General features: G+C 38.2%; 1 protein-coding gene and 1 long non-coding RNA gene across 2 annotated transcripts; one reads left to right on the forward strand and one right to left on the reverse strand.

Annotated features, from left to right (window-relative positions):
• Positions 1 to 254: 254 nt before the first annotated feature.
• Positions 255 to 4,786, forward strand: LOC108166295 (uncharacterized). The gene is made up of 3 exons (XR_001776613.1): positions 255 to 357; positions 3,303 to 3,371; positions 4,150 to 4,786. It is a non-coding gene; the product is annotated as an uncharacterized LOC108166295 (long non-coding RNA).
• Positions 4,787 to 7,521: 2,735 nt separating this feature from the next.
• On the reverse strand, positions 7,522 to 23,678 carry slc6a1b (solute carrier family 6 member 1b). Its single transcript, XM_008408540.2, has 15 exons — positions 23,270 to 23,678; positions 21,764 to 22,184; positions 21,344 to 21,475; positions 20,814 to 20,914; positions 20,297 to 20,406; positions 19,765 to 19,897; positions 19,121 to 19,255; positions 18,015 to 18,118; positions 17,367 to 17,491; positions 16,949 to 17,061; positions 16,638 to 16,769; positions 12,775 to 12,877; positions 12,569 to 12,669; positions 12,159 to 12,326; positions 7,522 to 10,739 (listed from the first exon to the last, which is right to left on the reverse strand). The coding sequence occupies exons 2-15, from the start codon at positions 22,008 to 22,010 to the stop codon at positions 10,626 to 10,628; spliced, it is 1,818 nt and encodes a 605-aa protein (XP_008406762.1). The 5' UTR covers positions 22,011 to 22,184; positions 23,270 to 23,678; the 3' UTR covers positions 7,522 to 10,625.
• Positions 23,679 to 23,952: the final 274 nt, after the last annotated feature.

Raw genomic sequence — 23,952 nt, forward strand, 5'->3', positions numbered from 1 at the left:
ATCTTACGTTCCTAATAGGAGCATACAGAGACAGGAGGAAATGGTTCGCAGTCTTCCAGCTTGGTTGTCATGGAACAACTTGTCTCCATAGCCTACGGCTTACTTCTCTCCCCCTCTGCATGTCTGTGTCACTCACTTTCTCTCCCCCCAGCCTTCCTTTCTCCTTTTGCTCTTTTCTCCCTCTTGTCCTGGCTGAGATAAATAGGAGGTATTTAACTCTGATGTGAGAACGTAGTTTCTCGTGCTCAGTGAAATCTACATTTGTCAGTGCCACGGCGCTTTTTTGCTCGGGGTAATTATGTGACATTGTCTCACAAGGCTGCCTGGAGATATTCCTGCTGCAGGAAAGGAAGCGAGGTTTGTGGGAGAGAGAAATGTCGTACTATGTGAAATGAAAAGAACGTGGTGTTCACATGTGGTGGTCTGTATGATTAATTGTGCCATTAAGATGCTGCTTATTTTGCATATTATTCATTCATTCATTCATTAACCCTTTTTTATTTATGATTTAAGCACTTTGTAGCTGCATTTCCAAGTAGTCACATTTATCTATTACTCACAACGTTATTACCACCTAATATTACGTGATAACAATTGTTTAGTGTGCTCACATAGGTGGTATGTTCCAAGCTAACACCTACTTTCACAGCAGATCCCACGTTTTAGAGCAGAGCATGGCATTTTCTAATCCAGCTTAGGAACATCAATACGATGAGCGGCGGTAATCACAGGGGAAAAAAGTGTATTCAGAATCAAATTTCTCAAAAAGACAAAGAAATATCTTGAGAACTGTAATAGTTTGTAGGATAGTTAAGGAGAAGAGTTAAATGCAGATGTACTGTGGTATAAAACTGTAAGCGCCTACAATGATTCAAAGAAAAACCGTTTTAATGAATTGGTTTATTTAATCTTTCTGTTAGTGGTGTTATAATAAAGTAGAAGCAACTGAATATTTAGCCATGACGTTGAAAGTCACATAAATTAATTGAGGGAGGTTAGACACATTCTCTAAATTATACCTTCATGTCCAGCAATCCAATGGACGACTCCAGGTTTGGCATTTACCAGGAAACCAGCACTTTCCTGAATGCACTATGTCAAGTGTACAGTTTGGTGCAGAATCCAGAAATCTGCTTACTATGTTTTATGATCAGGTAAAAACAGAACAGAAAAATTCAATGATGTCCTGCATTGTGTGTACTTGAAAACCTCTGCAAAATAATGACAATACTAATAGGTTTATTTTATATTTTGAATTAAAACACTTAGACATTTTTGTACATTTTGAAAGAAATTTGATTAAGATGTTTCATTCGCACTTTATTTAAAGTCAGAACAATCAGGGGTTAAAATTCCCCTTTGACATGACAGAAGCCAAATAATTTTGTTTGCTTAAGAGTTGCTAATGTAATGTCATCTAGTTTGCAACAGATGTTGCAATATAATGCTATATTTTAAATCCATCTTCATACCATACATGCTCATTTGGAAAAGATGAAAGTGCAAATTATAACAGTACATCTTTTCAAGAATTTAATGAAGTTTGTGAGTTTCTTTGCAAGCCCAGTTGACATCATTTTGTGCTAAGTGAATCCTCGAATAATATGTCAATTTGTGTGGCCAGATATATCTAGCGAATCCCAAATTCCCCGTATCCCATAGAAAAACTTACGAAGGACATATTTCTGTGTCGTTCCACAGCTAGGCTGTTTTTCCACTTGTTCATAATATGCTGTGTTCCTAGAAGCAAATATTTAGACATGTAGATGTGAACCGAAGTGAGCTGAGGCTGTGAAACATCTCTTTGTGTCCAGGACTCACCACCTTCCCAAGCTTCTCAGTCATTCAAATGGTAAACCAGCAGAACCAACTCTTAATTCATTGAGCGGCATTAACAGTCTGGTCCATCTCTCTGCACTCCAGCCTGACTCACTGTTTCCCACTACTTTCTCCAGGATGACAAAAGGAAAGCATTTACCATAAGAAAAGAGACAGAAAGAAGAGTTAGAGAGCTGGATGCGGCACGCTTAATCTGTAATCTGTCTCTGACATTTTCTTCGAAGAATTTTGTCTGGGCAACATTTTATTCTTATGTGATCACCTTCTCAGTTCTTAGGTCTGACTTTCACTCAAGTTTTAAACAAATTAAACAAATAATAAATACACAGCATAGCCCCAGATCCTTTCAGATACAGCGTATGGTGAGGGGCCCTTGCATTGATTTGTGCAGCCACCCCCAACCAAAATACAACAATTCACGTATGGCCTTTCAACAAAGGCGCTTTACGGTTGTCTGACAAATTTTCAGTACAAGATTTAAATCTTCTCAGGTTTAAAAATTTCCGATGCAACACCAAGTACATTGTTATAATCACCTCAATTTGTTTTCATTTTAATTCGGGAAACATCTACTGACTTTCACTCAAAAACTATGTTTTGGGTATAAAGTGTTGAATTTGAGAAGCAAAGTTCGAGCAATGAACTGAAACACATTAGATAGAAATTGGTCTGTATCATGCAATTGTGTGGACAGAACTGCAGTCAGTTATTTTATGCTATTTACATATATCTCTTGTAAATATGTACAGAAACTCTCACAGTTTTCTGAGAGTCCTTGAAGAACATCTGTCAGCTAATATAAAATGTCTGCAGGATGTGAGCGCATGAATTTCAACTCCATGTTGATCGGTGAAGCCCATGTTAATTTGCAACTGTCTCTCAAACCTCCCCCTAATTACACCCAGTCTCTCTCAGCATGCTCCTCAGCAATAGTCGAATGCAAAGATAAGGGCATGTTCTGCTTGGGTGACTTAAGTTATGAGCTACAGAGAGAACAGCGGGATGACTGAGCGATCCTCACGATCACTTAGTCATCTGCTCAGGATTTACAGAGCTACTTTAGCCTTTAGAAACCCATCTAAATGCCAACTGTCTGCCATTCTTTAAAAAACTAAACAAAAAAACAAAACGACACGTTTTCACAAACTTGGATTTATATATTAGTTGGCTGAAAGCAAAATTACAATAATTAATAACTTTCAAATTTATTGACTCTTAAACAGGTCAATTGGCAGTATGATGACTGTGCCAGAAAGAAAATACCCAAGATGGTTATTACTCCACTGGATCACACTGGATATGTTAATAGTCATGTGTGTAGGTCTGACACTTTTCGCACTGCATTATAGGCTGTTAAACGTCTCAGTAGTTCGATAATGCCCAGTGATGGGCTTGCATTTGAACTGTCATGGAAGTGATTATACTGTAAATAACGTTTGTCTGTGCATGTATGTGTGTGTCAGCAGGCCTGACAGCCCAGGGCAGGCAGCCATGACATCAGATTTCTTCCTCTGCATAAGCAGCATTAAGAGGTTAGAGTCTGTTGACATTTCTGATGCACACTTGCTTGGACGATGTGTTGCTAAATTGCTTCCATTTAGAAGAACTTGGCGATAATATTATGTTCTGTTAATTACATTCTGAAAATCTTGATTAGTAAATACAGACTGTCACGCAAACATTTTGTGATGTTTGTATTATATTCCTACAGGCGCTGGAGACTGCTGGTTCTTTTAAATCGGGACTGAAAACATTTTTGAATGTTGCAGCTTTTAATCAGATAGTTGGGCCAATTAATCTTTTTGGCTTTGTATTTTAACATCTGTCTCCCTTATTCAGTGGTTTTATTGATTAAACAATTCCAGACAGATTGATCGACTCTGATCTCTGGAATTTAAGAGATATGTTGTCAGTAGTTCATAGAATAAAATAACAATGTTCATTTTACTCAAACAGATGCATATAAAAAGTAAAATCTGAAAAACTGATCATTTTAAGTGGTTTCTTAATTGTTTCCAGAGCGATACATATATAAAAATGAAGAATACACAACACGCATTTGCTATGTATCTAATTCCTGTTTTTCCAGTCTCACCATGTTCCATCGCAGAACTTGGTTCTAACAGAGAATAAGTGAATGCCTCTGAGCTCATAGATGAATCACATTGCTAACACTCCTAGTACATTTGGTGATAAATGTGGCGTAGCAAAATGCCTCAGAGACTGCAAGAGATGGGAAGGATTTATTGGTAGCAGCAATCGCTCTCCCTATTGGGGTTCTCAACTTGTTTTTTTTGTTTTTTTTATCAGGAGAGGGAGGCTGTTTCCAGCTGAAGAATCGCCGATATGAGTCTGTATCACCCTAAAAAAGATGTTTTTACTAAAACTTTTCAATGTTTTTCAGTAGCTAGAGCAACATTCGTATTAGATTTAAAATATTGTCACCAATAAACACAATTAAAGGCAGAATTGCATTTAATTCTACCGTTACACCCTTTTCCAACAGCCACTAGGTTTTGTTCAGTGTTGCAGGAAGATATATTCTGAATGTGTCTGTAGGCCATTGCTGTGCAAACAGACCCAAAACAAGCATGCACATGCAAACAATGTCACATTAGGTCAATTCAAAGTCAACAACAAACACATCATGCATCGTGGCAGCAGAGAACAAGCCGCAGAAACGCAGACATGCAGAGTGGGAACGTGAAAGCTCGCAACTGAATGATGCAGTGCCAGTGGCTGCACCTCTTGTTTGCGTTGGTTGTGGATAGTCTGATTACCTCGATTTACTTTTTTAATCTTTGTTTGAATATCAGGTTCACTGGGTCGTTTTGCAAGCTTTTTGGCTTTTTTTTTTTTGTCACTGTTTGACTTGTACTCTGTGAGAGACACAGTGTGTTGTTTTGTGCTTCACACTATTAGCATTAGAGTTATTTTGATAGCTTTATCTGAGCTACAATGTCAACATACTTTGAATAATAAAAACTATAAAATCCTGCACTATTTGTTTAGTTTCTTTGAAACATTCCTAACTGCATAGTGCGTAACAATTCAGTGCTTTACTCGATTTGGACAGATCCAGCACGAGTTTGTTGTGATGAATTGAAACATTTTGATAAATTGATAAACAGATAATATTGTGAACATTTGTAAACACAGCTGTATTAAATAACAATGCAAAATGCTTTGACAAAAGGAAGTGTTTGGGTTTGACTATCTGCAGAAAATGGCAGGAAGTGCAATGCCCTTATGTGGATAGCTCCATGCGCTTTGTGTCTGAGTGTGTGTGTGTGTGCGTGTGAGTGTGTGTGTGTGAGTGTGTGTGTGTGTAGTTCAGCAGCTTGGCAGGGAATGCCAGGCAAGCAATTAAAACTGTTCATTAATGGTTTGTTAGACAACACTCCAGCTAATCCTATCATATGGCAGGCGCCGATAAGGGCATTTGCTTCTCTCGCTGCCTGTCTGTCTGTCACTCTGCTAGCAGCAGATACGCTATCAGTGCCTCGTTGTTAAGATGAACAGAAGAATGAATAATATTCTGACTCAGGCTTAATCAGGGATTCTATCATAGGTGAAGGAAATGCTTGGTAGTGTGCCCCAGTTATGCTTTTAAACTTTACATTTTGCGTTATAGCTGCAGTTATCTGACAGTCTTGCAAGTTTAAGCTTCAAAATACTGCAGAGCACTTTGTAGAACAACGTACAGGAGCTTTTTCAGATCCAGTGGTCTATTAAGAAAACTACAATATATGGTCAGTATCTTCTGAAAATGTGAGTTTCTGAAAAAATAAAAAAAAATTGTGTCAGACTGATTTAGCTCACAAGGGTAGCATCATAGACTGATGCACAAAAGTCTGATGTTTAACAGCAAAATGAATCTTCTTATTCTGTAAAGACGGTTAAATAGTAGCAACCCAGGTTCCAACTTAATATGAACTACAGTATTGACAAGATGGGTGTAAAATCACAAATTTACAATGTCACTTTGCACTCATCCATCCATCCTAGATTTTTACTATTTTCACAATATTGGGCTAAGAAACCACCGAACACATAATGTTGAAAATCCTCCTGACATGAAGCAGCACTGGCACATGCTCAGGAGACGAAGTCAGACAGCTTCAGCGAGATCTACATCCTGACACCCTCGCAGTTTCTGTGCCAATGGGATTAGACAAACTACAAATGAAGCTGTGTTGCCTTTCTCACATCCAAATATCACTCTGCCCAGTCGCCACTGCTTACGTATGTTCTGAAATGATACCACAGATGTTAATCAGTTTTTGTGTGCCACCAGAGCTTTGCCAGCATTGTCCCTCAGAAAGCTGGTGCTTAGCTCAGCACAGTGCAGATCTGTAAAAAGGCTTTTACCTTCTGCTTTGTGGATAAAAGCATTGTAAAACTTGCCTGTAAGCAGGCTTGTCCAAGTGAAAAATGATCATGTATCGATACATCAGTTTATCTTTACGATTGCGGTCCTCATTTTGCTCAAAATTGTACGTATAGTTTTTTTCAATTGAATTATTTTCCTGATGAGAATTTAATTTCTTATAATTGTTAACCTTCATCCTCCTCAACATTCAGTCATTTGTCCACATCATGGAAGCAGTTCCTCATTTCTGCAGACAAATTTCAAATCCTTTCGGACATGCAACATTCTCTTCCGTAAACATATCTGCTGTTTTATAACATTTTCATTTGTTTGAGTCACGAGTCAAAATTAGCTATACATATGACAGCTAAATAGTCATTCCCTATAAGAACTATACAGAAAACGTGTTTATTGGGAGGGTCAAGTTTAAACCCAGATCTCAATCCAGTTGAGAATCTGTGGTCAGACTTGAAGATTGTTGTTCACCAGTGGGAACCATATAACTTGAGGGAGCTACTCAAATATCTGCAACTAGTTACTACACATCTCTGATTACAACCGAAGAGAGTACATGCTCAGGAGTTGCCAAGCGATGAATTGTGGCTGGGACGTGTTGGATGTCATCCAGGACGGCTCCGGTTTGTGCAGGTGGTCAAAAGGATATTACTGTAGCGGCAGAAAAGCATTTTGTCAGATACCATCAGCCAGGTTTACAGCTAGCATCTTTTGAGGTGATAAGCCTGATTGCATATTCATTTCCACTTATGTAATAAATAGAGCATTAGCATATTACCGAGCAGGTCAGCATCAACAGCAGCCATCTCAGTGAGAGCATTTGAAGTGTTTTTGTATATTTTGAGCTGCCGTTTGGACGTACTCAAAATGTATCACCCATTGCAGAAAGGGAAATGGTTTTATAATACATCTGTTATGCATTATGCTGGCTTATAGTGCTACAAACAGATGCAATGAAAATGACACAATGCAGACTTTATAATCTATAGATCTTTATTTAATTTTGCAGATAACATATATAGCAATCATGCTTTTTCATAGAACACCATCTAAACACATTTATTATATTTTTTTTACATATAATATTTTACATTAGGCCCATATAACAGCTAAAAATATACAAAACAATATTCCCTGACTAGACATTTCTATAACATTTTTATTATTATTATTATCTCTTTATTATTACTCTATTCTGTTATTGTTGTCATCATTTTTACAGTGGAGAGAGATATGTGCCTTAGTTTCTGAGACAGTATTATTGCAGAAAACAGCAAAAAATGTCACATTTTTTYCATTCAACATTTAGACAGAATAAAGAAAAACTCAGCGTATACGGACATTTACAGATACATGTATTACACAATCCAGTTTACAACATCATTCAAGAGAGAAACTGCGGTGTGGTAACTTTATACAAAATTCATGGAACCCTTGCATCATTGCACATTTTGATTCATATATCTTAAAAAAAAAAAGTCAGTACAGTTTTAAGGAACGGGAATGATTCAGCTTGATACCTGCTGTATGTAGCTGCCATAATAGCATATTCTCTTGATCCTTCTTTGTCACCTAGTTAGTAGTTTGTGATAAAGTTAAAATCCATCTTTGCTTTTATACTGGAATCCTTCAGAATCAAGTATTACTAGATATGCAACATTTCTCTTTGCTTTATAGTTTTAGTGTTGTTGGCCTGTGTGGCATGTGCTTGTGTGTTTTTATGCTAACAGTATTTAGTCCTATAATTGTTAAAAAGCTCCTCACTCAGAGAATCAATGTATCATATACAACTTATTTCAGGAGGACCTTTACAGAATAGGCATAGGTTACTGGTATCAAGATACATCAACGTTCGCATTACTTTTCTCTCATTGTCTTCCAACTGGTTTAAAAGTCCTTTTAATGAGATGCTTGAGAAAGTGCCACAATGAAAGTGCTTGACAGTTACCTGAAAGAAAGCTACAACACTTTTTCCTAAAGACAAATCCAGCTGTTTGGAAATATTGCTGGCTGAACAAAACAGAGTGATGAGGAAACTTTGTACTGTCTTTTACCTTTGGGCTACTTATAGTTGTGTTCAGAGGAGATTTTAGCATTTGTCTGGTAAAACACCCACAAATTGGATGCTTCTGCTGCCTTCATTACATGTCTGAACTATGAACTCAGGTTGGGATTGACATCAATCCCAGTTGAACAATATTTCAGGGATAAATTCAAAACACTGTGGGATTTTCTAATTGATACTCTTATCAACTAGGATAACTTCTGCTAGCAATAAAGACTAATAATATTGCTTTGTATTTCTCTACTACAACCTGGAGATTCTGTTTTCGAAATAGATTTTTATAGTCTTTTTTTTTTCACACAACTAATTTCTAGTCATTTAATTTTATTTGCTTGTCAGCCGTACAAAAGTGCGGAGAAACTTTCCCTTTCTGTTCATTTTTCCAACTATATACTTCATGTGAAATTTCTGAGTGAAAATGAAACATTTAAACCCCGTCCTTCAACCAATCGATCGGTACCAATAGATAATAATGGATAATTCTTTTTTTTTGCTTGTTAATGTGAGTTTTGAAGCTATCACACAACAGAGTTAAAATGCCCATGTCTTGTAGTAGTACTGTTTTAGAAAATCTGTCAAGATGGTATTTATGAAGCGGTTCATGTTATAATAGGGAATCACTGATATTATATTTAAAATGTAATCAATATCTTACATTAGTTTCGTAGCTGCAGAAATAGTCACTACTTGTCTATTTAAGAAAGTAATTAGATCATGTGATCAGTTTTTGTTTCAAATATTTGTGTAAATACAGTAATGCCGTGCAATTTTCACCCAGACTTGTCATATCATGTCTATTACAAGAAAGCACAAAGCTGAGATCAGGTTTTAAATTTTAGCCCACAGCATCTTATCACAAAGACTTTATACAATTTGCATCTTCATGAATGTTTGGACAGAAAAACTTTTGGGGTTTCGATGACTACATTTTTCTAGATAGAGTAATAATTGTTTCAGTGAATCAAGTTGGTGCCTAAAACAGTTTGGTCATATCTACATTTGTTCCTGAGGAGTGGGTTACTACAGATATACAAGTAAACAAGAATAGGCAGAACATCGGTAGCTGTCACAGAAATCCACTTTTCTACCGCCAACGCTGGACGCCTGACAAGGCAGCATGCAGCAACTGCTTCACTCAGTACTTTATCCCCACTTAACCATCCCTCAGTTACTTAAAAATATACATTTTTCAAACAATTGCTCTCAAAATGGAACCGTAAAGAGCACAGAGCAACTGTGGAATTTCTACAATGGCTATACCTTTCATATTAGAGGCTTTAGTCCATAGAATAACCTTGTGCTTGTACACTGATGCTGTTTTATTTTTCCTAACTATTGCTTTTCTGCATCAAAAGGGTGCATTACTGGATCCATATTTAGTCTGCAGGTGAAACACCTACACAAATAGCTCAAACGATAGCAAGCAATTTGGTCCTTCTCACGTTCACGTATAGAAAACAACCTAAAAAAAAAATTACCCTAAACGGAGATTTAGACAACATACAAATTATATGTTCTTTAGAAAACAAATAAAACAGTCATAACAGTCTTGCTAAGTATCCTATATAAGTTATTTTTGCTGTTGTCACAGGTTTCAGTCATGCCAAAAAGAAGTATTCAAAATACCACAAGGTACTTGTGCTTTTCTAATGTAGCCCCCAACAAGAGTAGTAAACATTTCCAAAGAGGTGCAGGATTCTGCAAGGGTGTGATAGTCTGGCTAAGATATAATTTACACATACAAACAGATTTGGCCTTACCTGTTGCACATTCCCATATTGTCTTTGCTTGAAATTGATCTATATTAAACTTTTAATCCATAAAACTTTTGCTTTTTTTATTTAACAGCTACACTGCATTCATTTAAAGTATTTATCTCATTTACAAAATAAAATACATTTTACTCACAATTGTCTTTGTACAGTATTTTGAAATTAGTTGATTATTATAATTTTTATAGTGATATTATTGAATCAGTGAGGGCCTTCAGATTTAAATTATATATCTTCAATATACAGTAGTTCTCTAAGTCACATTTGCTTTTTCTAAGAAGGCTAAATTTTTGCATAATGAAATTCAAAATATCACAACAACTTTGCTGGGTTTTTTTTCTTCTTCTTCTTCATAAGTTTTATATCTCTGTATTATAAAAATAAAGAAACAGAACAACCCCCTTTAAAATAACCGTGTAATCAGGTTGGTTTCACATGTCCCCAGGAGGTAGGTGAATAAAAGCAGACGTAGAAGTCTAGTGGTTGTTCCCAACCTTGATTACGGTGCAGCGCCGGTCTGGCCGTTCAAACAGAGAGGCAGGCAGAGCTTCGTTATTTCTTTTTAGATGTAGGCTTCCTCATTGGCAGGGTTCTGATTCTGGCTTTCTGCCTGCTGATCTGGACCATTTTCCTGAGCCTTCACCAGAACCAGAGGTTTGATCATCATGCGCAGGCGCTGAGAAGAAGATCAGAGGGATTAAAAAAACAGTTTCTGCAGACATGATTTATATCTTCGCAGATTAACAGTGGATATGAAGCCTTCACACTTGATGATTGATTTTACAAATAAACAATACAACCTATTTCATCAGGTTGTATTGTAGGCTTCAAGAGATGTAGGCTTCAAGAGAAGCCTACATGCTTCTCTTGAAGACTTTTTTGTTTTCTCTTTTGTAAGTACATTTTAATTAATCAGAATTACATTTGCATGTTAAGTAATTTCTGTTTGGCTTACAGGTCAGAGTAGTGGTTGAAACAATGACAAAAAGTTCAATAGGGATGTGCTGATTCTTTTCCTACACAGTAAAAAGGTCAATTCCCATTGGCTCCACAGCTGCAACCACAAGAAGGATGTCAGTGTCCAAGAAATGTACCTAATTATCAAAAAACTTGAAGTTTTCCAAGTTGGACTGCACTCTTCTCCAGTCATTTTAATGAAGTGTTTGTGAAACCAAGTGTTGGCCTGAAAGCAGAGCAGCATTCAGCTGCCTGATTGCTACAATTACACAATCAGCCATCAGCTGGTGCACCACGATCTGACAGCTGCATTTCGCCTCTGATAGCCTCTTTTGCAATGCCTGCAATTATGGTACATTTACTCTTACAGAATCTATAAGCTATAAATGTCACTGGGAGCTGCATTCTGTACATTGTGCAGGAGTAGATATCAAGCACCCAAAAATGTAAATGCTGAGCTAAAAACGTTTTGTCTGTTATTGATTAGGACAGTCGGATCAATGAAGTAGGACTCCATCACTGCAGATGGTTTTCCAAGAGCTCAGTGGCTGTTGAAACGGAAAAACTGCTTTACGCAACTAATCATTTTTCTTTCACTAATCCTTTTATCACCGTAACACTCTTCATTTCAGTTTATTATTTCTCTATCAAGCATGCTTGTGAGTTTGTTCATTAAAAATCACTGAATCATGGTGCCACAGTTTGGTTTTAATCCTCTGAAGAAAATAAGACAAAGTAAAGCTCAGCATTTTTCTCTTTTACAATTGGGTACCCTTTTGGCTTTATGTCAACAAATTCATTCTTACTGTTGATTCTAGATGAACAGATTCCAGTTTGACTTTGTGGTAACAAATGTGACTGAGTATCCCTCTAAAGATTATGTTTTGTATAAAATCTGGAGAGCTTATGTTGTCGTAATATACCAATGCACAGTGAGCTAAAGTGGGTTTATTAAAAAACAACTATCTTGTACAACCAGTAATCCACTAGAAACTGACAACACCATTTTCTTGGCTGCAGATTTCAGAATTATGCAAATATGCTGGGCCTAATTGCAGCTTTATTCAAACAGATGTATGGCGCACCGAGTTTAAATAGATACATTCAAAAGAAGATACATATGGTGATAACGTCTTACCTCTTTGTAGGTGCCTTTGAGTGTCAGGAACATGTAGCCCATGTAGCCTGGGATGAGAATCATGGAGGATAGGGCCATTAGCCAACCAACTCCCTGACCCCAGCTAGGGAACACATAATCTCCCATAGTAAGGGGAACCATCTGCACTGCACTGAACAAGAACACTCCCTGGAGAACAGAGGGACAAAAGGATGTATCTCAGCATCTTACATTGATAGACATTTTGCCCATTATATCCCATTTCCCCAATAACACTGACACAGTGGACATAGCCTATATAGGTTTATCTTTAACTTTCTCTTAAAACAACAACAACATAGGGAAATGTGGGGATGTAGCATGACAAAATGTGTAAAGATTCAAATACATGCAATGGTTAATTGTTAAATACTACAACAGGTAACACTTACAGCCACAATGAGGGGAGTGAAAACAACCCAGCAGGCCTTCCACCACAGACAGGGCCTGTAGCCAATCATTTCCTCAATGTTGTCGAAGAATTTATTCACACCTGCATGTAAAAAATGAAAAAGATAAAGATGTTTTTTTTTCATAATCTTTATATGACTTTTGAGACTTGAGTCATTTTTACATGCATTATGAAAAAAATGCTCACCATAGAACCATGAAATTGAGATGCACTCAAAGAAGACCAGGAAAAGCAGGGACATTCCACTCGCTGAGTAGTAGTCAAAGAGCTTAAACACATACAGTCCACCCTGCAAGTTAAGGATGAAACGAAGATAATGAGACAACTGAAGTAGGAAATTGTAAACACAAACATAAAATGTAGCTGTATTTATGTGCAGGACAGTCTCAAACTGGTCTGGAGGAATAATGAAGCGTAAAATCTGAGTTTACACTAATGACTATGGCTGTGGGAAGCAGTGACATATTTATATGGATTATTTCAGTGTCTTGTAAGAGATCTATTATGGTGGCCATTTATTACAAACAGAATAGCTTGTTAGTTTACATTGCCAAAAGTGGTTAATTTCCTTTTAGAGTAAAGTTCTGTGGGAACAGAGGGATTATTTAACCTCTGAGTTTTATGCATAGCTGCAACAATTTCCTGTGGTGAAATATTATTTGTATTTTTTTTCATGTATTTATTTAAAACACTGTTGTAAGTCTAGGACTCCAGACTCCAATTACCATGGTTCAAGTAGACCATAAACCATAAAAAGACCATCCAATACTAAAATCAATACTAAATGACAATGTAACTATTAGGTTTAAAAATGGAAGCTTGAATAAACAAGATAGCAGACTAGTGGGTAACAAAATCACTTTAATCTTACGACACTGTAAGATTTGTGTAAAAACAATTATCACTATGAATTTCTGCCAAGTACGACATTAGCATTTCTATGTACCTGAACTCTGTCTGAAAGTAGCAAACAAATTCATGAAGCAGTGGTAGATGTAAAGGATGCCACAGGATGTGAAAACTATATTATTTTCTTATGCTGCCTTCAGGTCTCTTACTGAATGGATTTCTGGAGAAACATCCTGTCTGTTTTGTGTCTTTGTTGATTCACTTTTACCGCAGTAAAGCAATTCAAACTTGTGCCATTTTGACATTAAGTAAAAAGAAAAAAAAACCTGTTTATTTTGAGGCAGTCAAAAACAGGTTGTTGCTACAGTTGTTTGGTACCTTTTATTAACCTTTTTTTTTCTAGAAAATTCAGCTTTATGGAAATTGATTACCAAAGATGAAAGCCATCTTGAGGCTGTGAGCTGAAGATTAAAGCAAACAAGCAGCTTTTTATTATTGGAGAAGCAAAAACAATATTGTCACAGAAGACCTATCCATCCAACCATTGGTTATCTGAGATCAGGTCAATGGGGTAATAGGTCTGTTGGGAAACCTAGATGTCCACTTCCCCAACAGCACTCTCCAATTCTTTCTGAGGTGTCACTAGGCACTCCCAGGTCAGAAGGGATGCATCATCCCTACACCTTTTTGATTCTGCCCTGAGATTCCCCTTCAAAGGAGAGGATACCTAGGAGGCATCTGAAGTCCCCCTTCTGGATGACTGTAATCCATACCCTAAACCTGAGTCATCTTTTGAAGGAAGCTCATTTCAATCACTAAAATCCAGGTTCTCTATCTTTTTTTGGTCATAACCCATACTGCATGACCATAGGCGTGGCTGGACTGTAGCTACAAGTAAATCATGGTCTGCGTTCCTGGGTCAGTTCTTTCTTCACCACAACAGTCCATGGCAATCCATCATCACTGTAGATGAGCAGCTAATCCTTCCACCCATCTTTTGCTCCATCCCATTATCACTTGTGAACAAGACACCAAGACACTTAAACTAATCCTCTGAAGGCGTTCACTGATGCCTAAACTGGAGGGAAGTGTTCACCTTTTCCTGGATATGATCCATGGTCTCAGACAGGAAATATCATTCTAGCTAATTCCAACTTGGATGCAACAAACTTTAGACATGTCTAAAGTTTGTTGACATTCACTAAGATGCCAACAGGACCAAAAAGCAAAATGCCAAGATGAAACCCCAGAGATTGCCTAACCAGACACCCTTCTCTCCMCAACTATCTTTTCAAATCCTGCCAGTGAACACCACAAACAAGATCAGTGCCAGCCCTGGTTGAGGCCAGCCTGCACTTGAAACAAGCTTAACATTGTGCTGATGATGCAGACACAGCTCTTGTGTTGATTGAAGGACAACATCAAGCGTCAGTACCCTGTTCTCTGATAGGACCCATTACAAAATGTCTTGGCAGACACAGTCGAATGGCATGTCAAGGTCCATAAAACTCCTCTGGACCAGACAACCAAACTCATCCTAACCCACTTGGTGATTCCAAAAGGGTTAATTTCCAAGTCACTCTTCAACAACCAGAAGAAAAACCACAATGACACTGGTGAATCAAAGGCTTCTCCCATTTCTCCAAAGATACTGAAGACATTTGTCATTAATAAAAACACAATAATATGTACACCTTCAGTATCTTGGTTTAAATCTTGTCAACTTGCAGCCCGAGAGCTTTTTAAGTACCACAGCAAACTCTGCACTGGTGAAGTTTCCCACAAGTCCTTTCATCGTGCCTTTCCTAAAGGGATATGATCGCATTGCAAATGAGGCAATCAAAAAGTATTCCTTATACAGTTTGACAATAGCCAGGTCTTCAGTTCACCATTCCTAGGTAACAGAACATGATGGTAGCATTCATCTTTCTATCGAAATTGCCAAACAATACTTCAAAAACCTTTCCAAGGCCAAATGAAAGTCATTTTGCAGTGCAAATTCAAAATCCTTGAAAACTGAATTTTTCACACTTTTAACCACAAAATCACACTTCTGCTGTGTCTCAGAAATCTTTTTAAAAAGTTTTTATTGGCTCTAGTGGCCTTTATTTGAATGTAGTTTGACAGGAAAGAGGGGGAAGACATGCGGCAAATGTCACCAGGCCGGGAATCGAGCCTGCGACCACCGCCACGAGGACCAAGGCCTCAATACGTGGGTTGTGGCCCCTGCGCCACCACAGCACCCCTTGTTCAGAAACCTTAAGAGTAAAAATAAATCCCAAAGGCTTCCCTCTTCAGCTCCTGTGGTCTCTAAAGTCCATAGTTCAAAAAAGTTACATCTGCAATATCGAGATCCTGCTCAAGACCAATTCCAAATCCTCAACTTTTCCTGGATTACTTTGAGAAACTCTCCAGAATGAGTTGAGAATGTCCTGAAAAGGATTTACTGCCAGATATTCTCAGTTCACCCATATCACCTATTTGATTATCACTAGCAGGTGGTGATCAGCTGACAATAATGCCCTCACTCATAGATATAACACATAGATATCAATATATAATTACAAAATACACAAGACTGATCATCTTGTGTTAAAATCATTGTGTGTGTCGAGATCCTGGCAAAGAAGTTTAAAAAGAAAACATCACTTGTATTATAAGCAACCCCATTATTATCTACTAAAGCTCAACAGAATCCCCAAATGGTATCCTTTGCAAAACATCATTCAAAAACTTCAAGAAGACTGAGTCATTTAAACAACTGGTTGGTTCATACACAACAACTACAGTCAGGACCTTCCCTCTTTCAAGTCAAAGACACACAGAGGTCACAGTCTCTCTCTCTCTTTTTTTCTCTCTCTCTCTCTTTCTCTCTCACTCTCTCTTAGTGGGGAAAACTCTACCAAAGAGGCACTCACTGGTGCATTAGCATTGGCACTGCAGCACAGACACCAGCTACAGGAAATGAGAAAAATAGCAGTTTAAGGTGCTATTAGTAGGGCATTAAATAGCAGTTTAATGCCCTACTACACATGAAACTCTTTAAAAGTTAAAGAGGAAAACTATTGCTTGTCTTTCGGAAATTATACAATGTACAAGTGGTAATATTTATGTGAACAGCCTTGTATTTCTGTTAGAATCAATCTCATGAAAAATACAAACACAGAGGAAACTCACGCCTGATACTTCCACATATTTACCTGTGTGATGTTGGACAGGCCAATAATGTAAGAAACAAGGCAGACGACAGCGATGAAGATTTCTCTACGCTTTCGGAGGATGTGAGGAAACTCATCAACCAGCGCAGTGATGAAACCTTCCACAGTGCAGAACTGCAAAGTTTGTAGAGCCATTTTAGAACTGTGTCACTTAACACACTGCTGTCACAGTAAAATCATTGCAAAGTTTGTTTTAGTGCACAAATGAATTTGTGCACTAAAGTAGCAACAACGAAATTCTGTGACATTGGAACGGTCCAAAACGCAGACCATGTTTGTTGGATTATTTTCACCTGGCTGTCGATTCCCAGCATCAGCAGCATGGAGAAAAACAATATGGCCCAGAGAGGAGAGACAGGCAGCTGGGTGACGGCTTCGGGATATGCCAAAAATGCCAGGCCAGGTCCTTATGTAAGATAAATTACTGTTAGCGCAAATGTACAGTGAGAAATGTATTAAACATATGTTATTGGTATAAATAAAGAAGGACCCTTGCAAATGTTAAGCAAATATAACAACATAGAAAAAATAAAAATAAAATAAATAAAACAATAAAGTATATAAATAGAAGTTGTTCTTTTAATAAATATCCCAGTATTTCTTCTTGATTGTAAAGTTAGAAAATTCAGTGACATTTCTTTTCATGTATACACATTATCTTGTCCTTGTGTCTATTGTTGCATTTTAGGTTTCAACATTGATTGCAATTACCTGAGGCTGCCACATCAGCAATTGGCCTCTTTGTTACATTAGCCATGAATCCCACAATGGAAAAGATGACAAAGCCGGCGAACATACTGGTGAAGGAGTTGATGCAGCAGACAATGATAGAATCTCTGCAGGGGAGAGACAGAGCACAGGCCATTGTTACGGCTGTATCAATTCCTTATCACCCCGTCACACATTGGAGAGAAACATTTGAGGGGAAAGGAGGAGGGAGAAGTCGAAAGCCATTTTGAGTCCTGCAGAACCACAGCATGCAGTTTGTGCTAACCTCTTTTTATTTGTTTTTTTTTAAATAGCAGTGTGCTTTAATATTGTTCAATATGTGCACTTTTGCCCCTGACCAGTCTTTATTCTTTAATCTGACTATGGATGAGACATAAAACGAGTTATATATTGTTTAATTGTAAAAAAGCAAATAAATTAACACTCAACCCTGTGTGGTCAATTGCCCTAATAAAAATAAAGGTTTTTACTGTAGAGCTGACACAAAAGCAACAAATTGGAGACATTTGCACTGTTTCTGTAAAAATGTCGTGTGGGTGAGCAGAACTGCATATTAACACCTCATACGAACAGACTCCTTTATTTGCAGTGATAAATGAGCCTGAAAGGCAGCATACTTGTGTCACCTACCTGTAGACGTTATTATTGAAGGGATTGTAGCTGCCAAGAGCAATCAGAGAACCTAATCCCAGACCGTAGGAAAAGAAGATCTGCGTGGCAGCATCGAGCCATACCTGACACACAGGGATTAGAAAATATGCCAGTCACTGTGTATAAATGAATATCTGCACATTTTATGTGTGTTGAAGCATTTTTTTTTCCAAAATCATTAACTTGAGGGATTCATATTGAAATGTTCATTCTTTTGTTTAAACAGTAATAGGAAAAAACCCTCCACTCTCATCACACTGTTCTCACCTCTTCTTCTCAATATTAAAAGCGTCGCATTATCTCAATAGTGACATTCAGGCGTGAATTAATTAAACATTGGCCACATATCCTTTGAATTTAAACTAATCAGCAACATTTATGTTTAGCTTTTTATTTGCATTGTATTGTGTGCGTTGATCTGTATCCACTGTGGTTTTGAGAAGTACTTACCAGAATGCAAACGTCATAGTCAAATACTGGGATTGCATGTGAAAAAGCAACACAAATTTGTGGCAACTCTAAGTAAGACTCTTTTTTTAACTTTCTTGCCATTTTTTTTTAATTTAGAGCACAAAAAATTTTCTGTCATAAATTTTTTTCCACTTAAACTGAGAATCGTACAGACGTTAATGCAGTCTTATTGATTTTGGTAACATCTGAAGTTAGCTGCTTGAACTGTTTTAGAGGAACCAGTGCAAAGGGGAAGGATATGAAGGCATGTTACTCTTTTCATGTTTTTTTTTATTTAGAAAACCATGCATCATTTTCCTTCCACATCACATATTACGTTCTACTTTGTGTTGGTCTATCAAAAAATTCCCATAAAGGTTTGTGGTTGTAAGGCAACAAAAATGTCAAAATACTTTGCAACGTACATCTGCAAAAAATTCCATTAACATATCAGCACTTTGAATGTTCTTCCATAAAAAAGACCTCTCTGTAGTCTACCCACAACTTTGGAAATTTTATGTCAAAGAAGTGAAACTCATCCATTTTCTGGCACAGCTCATCCTCTGGAGCCTCCTGCGCTGCAGTTTATGTCACATAGTTGTATCTTTCTCAACACAACAAGTCAAAAGGCTCACCTCAGACTCCTTGAGTTTCTGGAAGTCTGGTGTGATGTAGAAGAGAATCCCGTCAAAAGCTCCAGGCAGAGTGACGCCACGGCAAAACAGGATGAACAGCATAAAGTAAGGGTATGTCGCCGAGAAGTAGACAACCTGTGAGACACGTCACTGTTAGAGCAATCGCTATATTCTGTGAACTACAACTACATGTTGGATTAAGTATATTTGTTCTGCAAAGAAGCTATTTAGCTCAAATTGTCAATTTACTGTGTTACTGTGGCACCATTCCCACAGCACTGCACAGAGTCCCAGTCAGCCCTTCCTCTGAGACAAAATGACCTCAGGATGAGTAGGTTCAGCACACTCCCAGTGCACTTTCACCTTCTTATCTGAACCAATTTTGCGCCTGTGCATTTAACTTAATAAGTCATTAACATGATGAGGACACTGACTTTTTTTGTAAAATAAGCAAATAATTGTTTGAATTAAAGAGTTTTCTTTTTGTTATTTAGTATAAGATGTACTGTAAGCCAACGACAAAAAACGACACCAATAAGCAGTAAAGCAGTTTCTAGAACATATTTCATCAGTAATCCTTGATCTTTACTGCAGACTCTGATATTCCGGAGCTGTCTGTTTGTTTAGCCCCTTTGTATACTCACTTTGCCTGTCCAGCTGACCCCCTTCCAGATACAGAAATAGACGAGCACCCATGCAATGGCGAGCGTGATGGCCAGCGGAATCCTGACCTCCCCAGGTTTTTCCAAACCGTCCGTCAGCTGATGCATGTTACGTCTGCAGCAAAAAAGCAAAGTGGCCAAACTGTTATGCAGAAGAGTAACATGAATCTCATACATGCACAAATATGCATGCATGCATCTTGGTATTTAGAGACTTAATTATCCCCCTGAATCTTTTCAGAAGCCCCAAAATTATTATTATTATTATTGTTATTGTATTTTGTATTGTATTGTTTGTATCTGTTCTGAAGTTACGTTTTTTCTTTTTTTTCTCATAATGTCTTGAAGCAAATTCTCTACTGAAGGATCTGGTTCATAGCATGCAAATTGCTACGTCAGCCTATCTCTGACCCCTAATCTGACCCTTCCTTACCCTCACTGGCAGGCAGTGACCTTATCGCATTTAATTTGTTCACAACATTTCAGACTGTGGCGTCTCAGATGTCCAACTTACTCCCAGAACTCCAACACAGCACTGGTGAGGTTTGTCGTGTCCGCGATGCTGTAGTTGGTGTAGCAGCGATCTGTGTTCCAGGCATTGCCACATGTCTTCCATGGCAGGTCCTGAAAATGAGAAGAAGAAAAAAACACACATAGAGACTGGGAGAAAGCTCTTTTTTTCCTCAAACCCGCTCCCATCGCCGAGTCCCATTCTCTCAGGCTGTCAAGCAGCCAAGACTGTGATGCTCATTCGGGACATTGAGATTTCATGGTTTTCTCAGTGGAGTGAATGCTTCATCGCAGAATGCATTTATCAATACCTTGTGTGAGGCGCTAATTATGCGGGAAAGGAAGTAATAAAAGTCATACTCTGTTAAAGGGTTGTGCAGCCTTACATAAGAGGCTCTGGCAAGCAGCCTGCCACATGACTAAAGTAAATTACAATGTAAAGATACATTAAAAAGAATGGCTATGCTTTGAATGGCATAAAGGGAGAGGGTGTCATGATTTTACAGAGTGAATATACTCACAGTGGTGAAGGAGTTGTACAGATAGTAAATAGCCCAAGCAATGATTACAATGTAATAGATATTGAGCCAAAAAGACAGAACAGCAGCAGCCAGACCCACACCTGGAACACAAAATACAGGAATAATTTTAACTCTATGTTAAAAAAGAGAGGGAGAAAAATCTAAAAGTAGTTTGAAAGGTAAGGTTTGACATTATCTGACCTCTATTAAATTCAGTTTATTTAAATTCAGTTCACTGAAAGTAATGCATTCTTATGACTACTTCTGACAAAAAAGAAAAGCCACCTGAAGACATTTTATAAGACAAACAGATTCAATTTGTATCCAGAAATATATACTTACTACCAATATAATAAAATCAAACAAATAGTCAATTTCAATTACATGCATTCCAATCGCTTCTTTGTCATAATACAGTGAAGGCAAACTGTTTAGAATATACATTTTCTACATAAGAACATAACAATCACAAGTTAAACATGAAGCTCCAACTAATAATAGTTAAGCCGGTTAGTTATGTATTTTATTACCTTTGAACATTGGGGCCAGCTTCCACACCCCCAGACCTCCAATAGAAGTGTATTGACCGAGAGCCGTCTCCAGAAAGAACAGGGGCATGCCAGCAAATACCAGCGTCAAAAAGTAGGGAATCAAGAAGGCCCCTGGATGAGAGGTGAGAAGAAAAGTGTGTGAATCATGAAATTAATATTCACTATAATCCAACATGTTACTTGGCAGAGGGAGTAATTGGTTTCAGGCTGCACCCAGAAAAGCGCGCAGATTTTCTCTTTTTTCTGCTTGTGCGCAATTACGCACGGCGTTGTTCAGAAGATACACTTAAGATCTCTTTTATTTCAAACTCTCCAGAATCAGACTCTCGATCTTTGGTCGCGTCACCTTTACGTTCCGTTTTGGTGTTTGTTGAAAATAGTGAAAAAATTCCTGATTACCTCCGCCGTTTTTCCCACACAAGTAAGGAAACCTCCACACATTCCCCAGTCCGATTGCGTATCCGACACAAGAGAGGAGAAAGTCAAATTTCCCAACCCACGTTTCTCTCTCCGGAATGTCCTTTTTCGTCTTCTGCACCTTCACCACCAGTGTTTTGGGTTTGTCATTTGGCGTGGTGCTGGGCGCGTCGTTCACGGTCTCGGTTAAGACGTGTCCGTCCGAGGCTTTGGTCCCGTTTGTGGCCATAATGACGGTCTGTGTTGGAAGGTCCTGACCAACGTAGAGGTGGTGGTTTCAGCACCAGTCCAGACAGAGCGCGGCGTATCCGTCCTGCGCTACAGTAGTCCCCAGAGAAAAGCCGTGGGAAAAGGGAGGATTGAGGGTCTGAGAGTGATGAGGTACGGCGGCGAGGCAGAGACCCTGAAAACAAACGTGAACTGGTTAAGATACTTTTTTTTCACAAAAAGGGACATTTTGATTTTCATGTAAAAAAAAAAAAATATTTTATATATATATATATATATATATATCATAATTTTATTTTATTTTTTATTTTTTTGAAAAACCTGCCGCACAGTAAGCGAACCTCACCGGGATCAAATAAGGACTCATCCCACAGCAAGAATCACTTCTGATGGCCTGAAGTGGATCCGTGTTAGACGAAATTTAGAGCCCTGCTCTTGTCCTTGATTCATTGTGCTCTACATTCAATGGCCCACTTCCCAGTGCTCTGGTACGAGAGCAGAGCAATTAAACACATTTAGGAGTCGCAGTCGCAAAGCCCACGTCTAATGAATCACCTGGAGAGGCTAATAACTCTCCACAGAGGCTGCACCTTCAACAGATCTCTTTTATCCATCCATTCACCAAACAGGTTTATTCCCTAATTAATCTGTATAATTTGATGCCCCAAAAACAACATCCGGTCTTTAGAATAAAAAAGAAAGAAAAAAAAAAAAAATATATATATATATACGTTTAGATTGGAATTTTTTTTTGTATTTAAAATGCATTTTAAATAACTGGAGTAAAAGGAAACATTAAGCGTTCTCAAGCGCTCTCCGCTTAGTGCGTAATTGGAGCGGCGTGAGGTAACATAGGTCTTAAATGTTTCTGGTTACCTTAGAGATGTGGTTTATTTGGATAAAAACCTATATGAAGTTATTGTAGCTCCAAATGTATGTAAAATGTGCATATAAGGCGCACAAACTGGTTGTTAGCCCGACATTACGCGCACAGTTTCTCTGCGTAATTCTCGCCTTTCATTTGATATTTCACGTTAGAAACATATGTCATACATTTAAATAAAATAAATGCGCCAATAGTCATGGTGAAATTCGTCTGCCTCCAAAGAAGAGCAGCCGAAAATCTGCATGCTTTGCCAAATGTATCGCAGCTGGACGTGGCGATGTCCTGACACCTCGCTTCTGAATAACATTCCAAAAATATATATTTTTCAAATATTAAAACAAAGCACATTGTTTTGATAAGAATAGGGTACTTACAGTGAAATTACGGCTTGTTTTGGGCGGTTGTTTCCCACCGGGGAAATATCCAACGTTCCCCCCCAAAAAAGTTAACTTCCTTTTACTTGTGCTCGGCGAAACCAAGGTGCAAACTTTGCATCCGTCGTCAAGGAGCAGACATTTGATCCTGAAGGAGGGAGAGGATGGTGGACAAGTGCGTGTTTGAGAGCGAGGTGCTGTCCTTAAAGGAGTGGTGCTGAAAGAGAGGCAGGGAGAGAAGACGGGGAAAGGAGCTGCCGCCGTTTGAGTTGAAGCGAGCAGGGACGTAACATGGAGCGCAGGGTTCTCACTCTCATCTACATAGCGTCAATGTCACCTCAAAGTCGACCCACCCCAACTCCAACATTTCCGCCACTGAGATGGCAGCGGGTTTGAGAGAGGAGCATCCTCTTGTCTCAAGGTTTTATATCCTTACTGATGCAGGCTTTTTTTTTTTTTTTTACACCAGGAACTTCTCTCCCTGTCCCACCCTCTCCTTTCAGACGCTCCAAAGGCCCAGTGATGCATCATATGGACTTTTAAGGCTGCCTAAAATACCCCCTGATTAAATACAATCAAGTTTAAAGATACTTGCAAGTCACTTATTTTTTTCATCAACAACTGTTCATTGATATCAAAAACCCAGTTTGCAATAAATAATGAATATATACTGCAGGATTCCC

The sequence above is a fragment of the Poecilia reticulata genome, linkage group LG5, assembly GCF_000633615.1.
Source record: "Poecilia reticulata strain Guanapo linkage group LG5, Guppy_female_1.0+MT, whole genome shotgun sequence".
Lineage (NCBI taxonomy): Eukaryota > Metazoa > Chordata > Actinopteri > Cyprinodontiformes > Poeciliidae > Poecilia > Poecilia reticulata.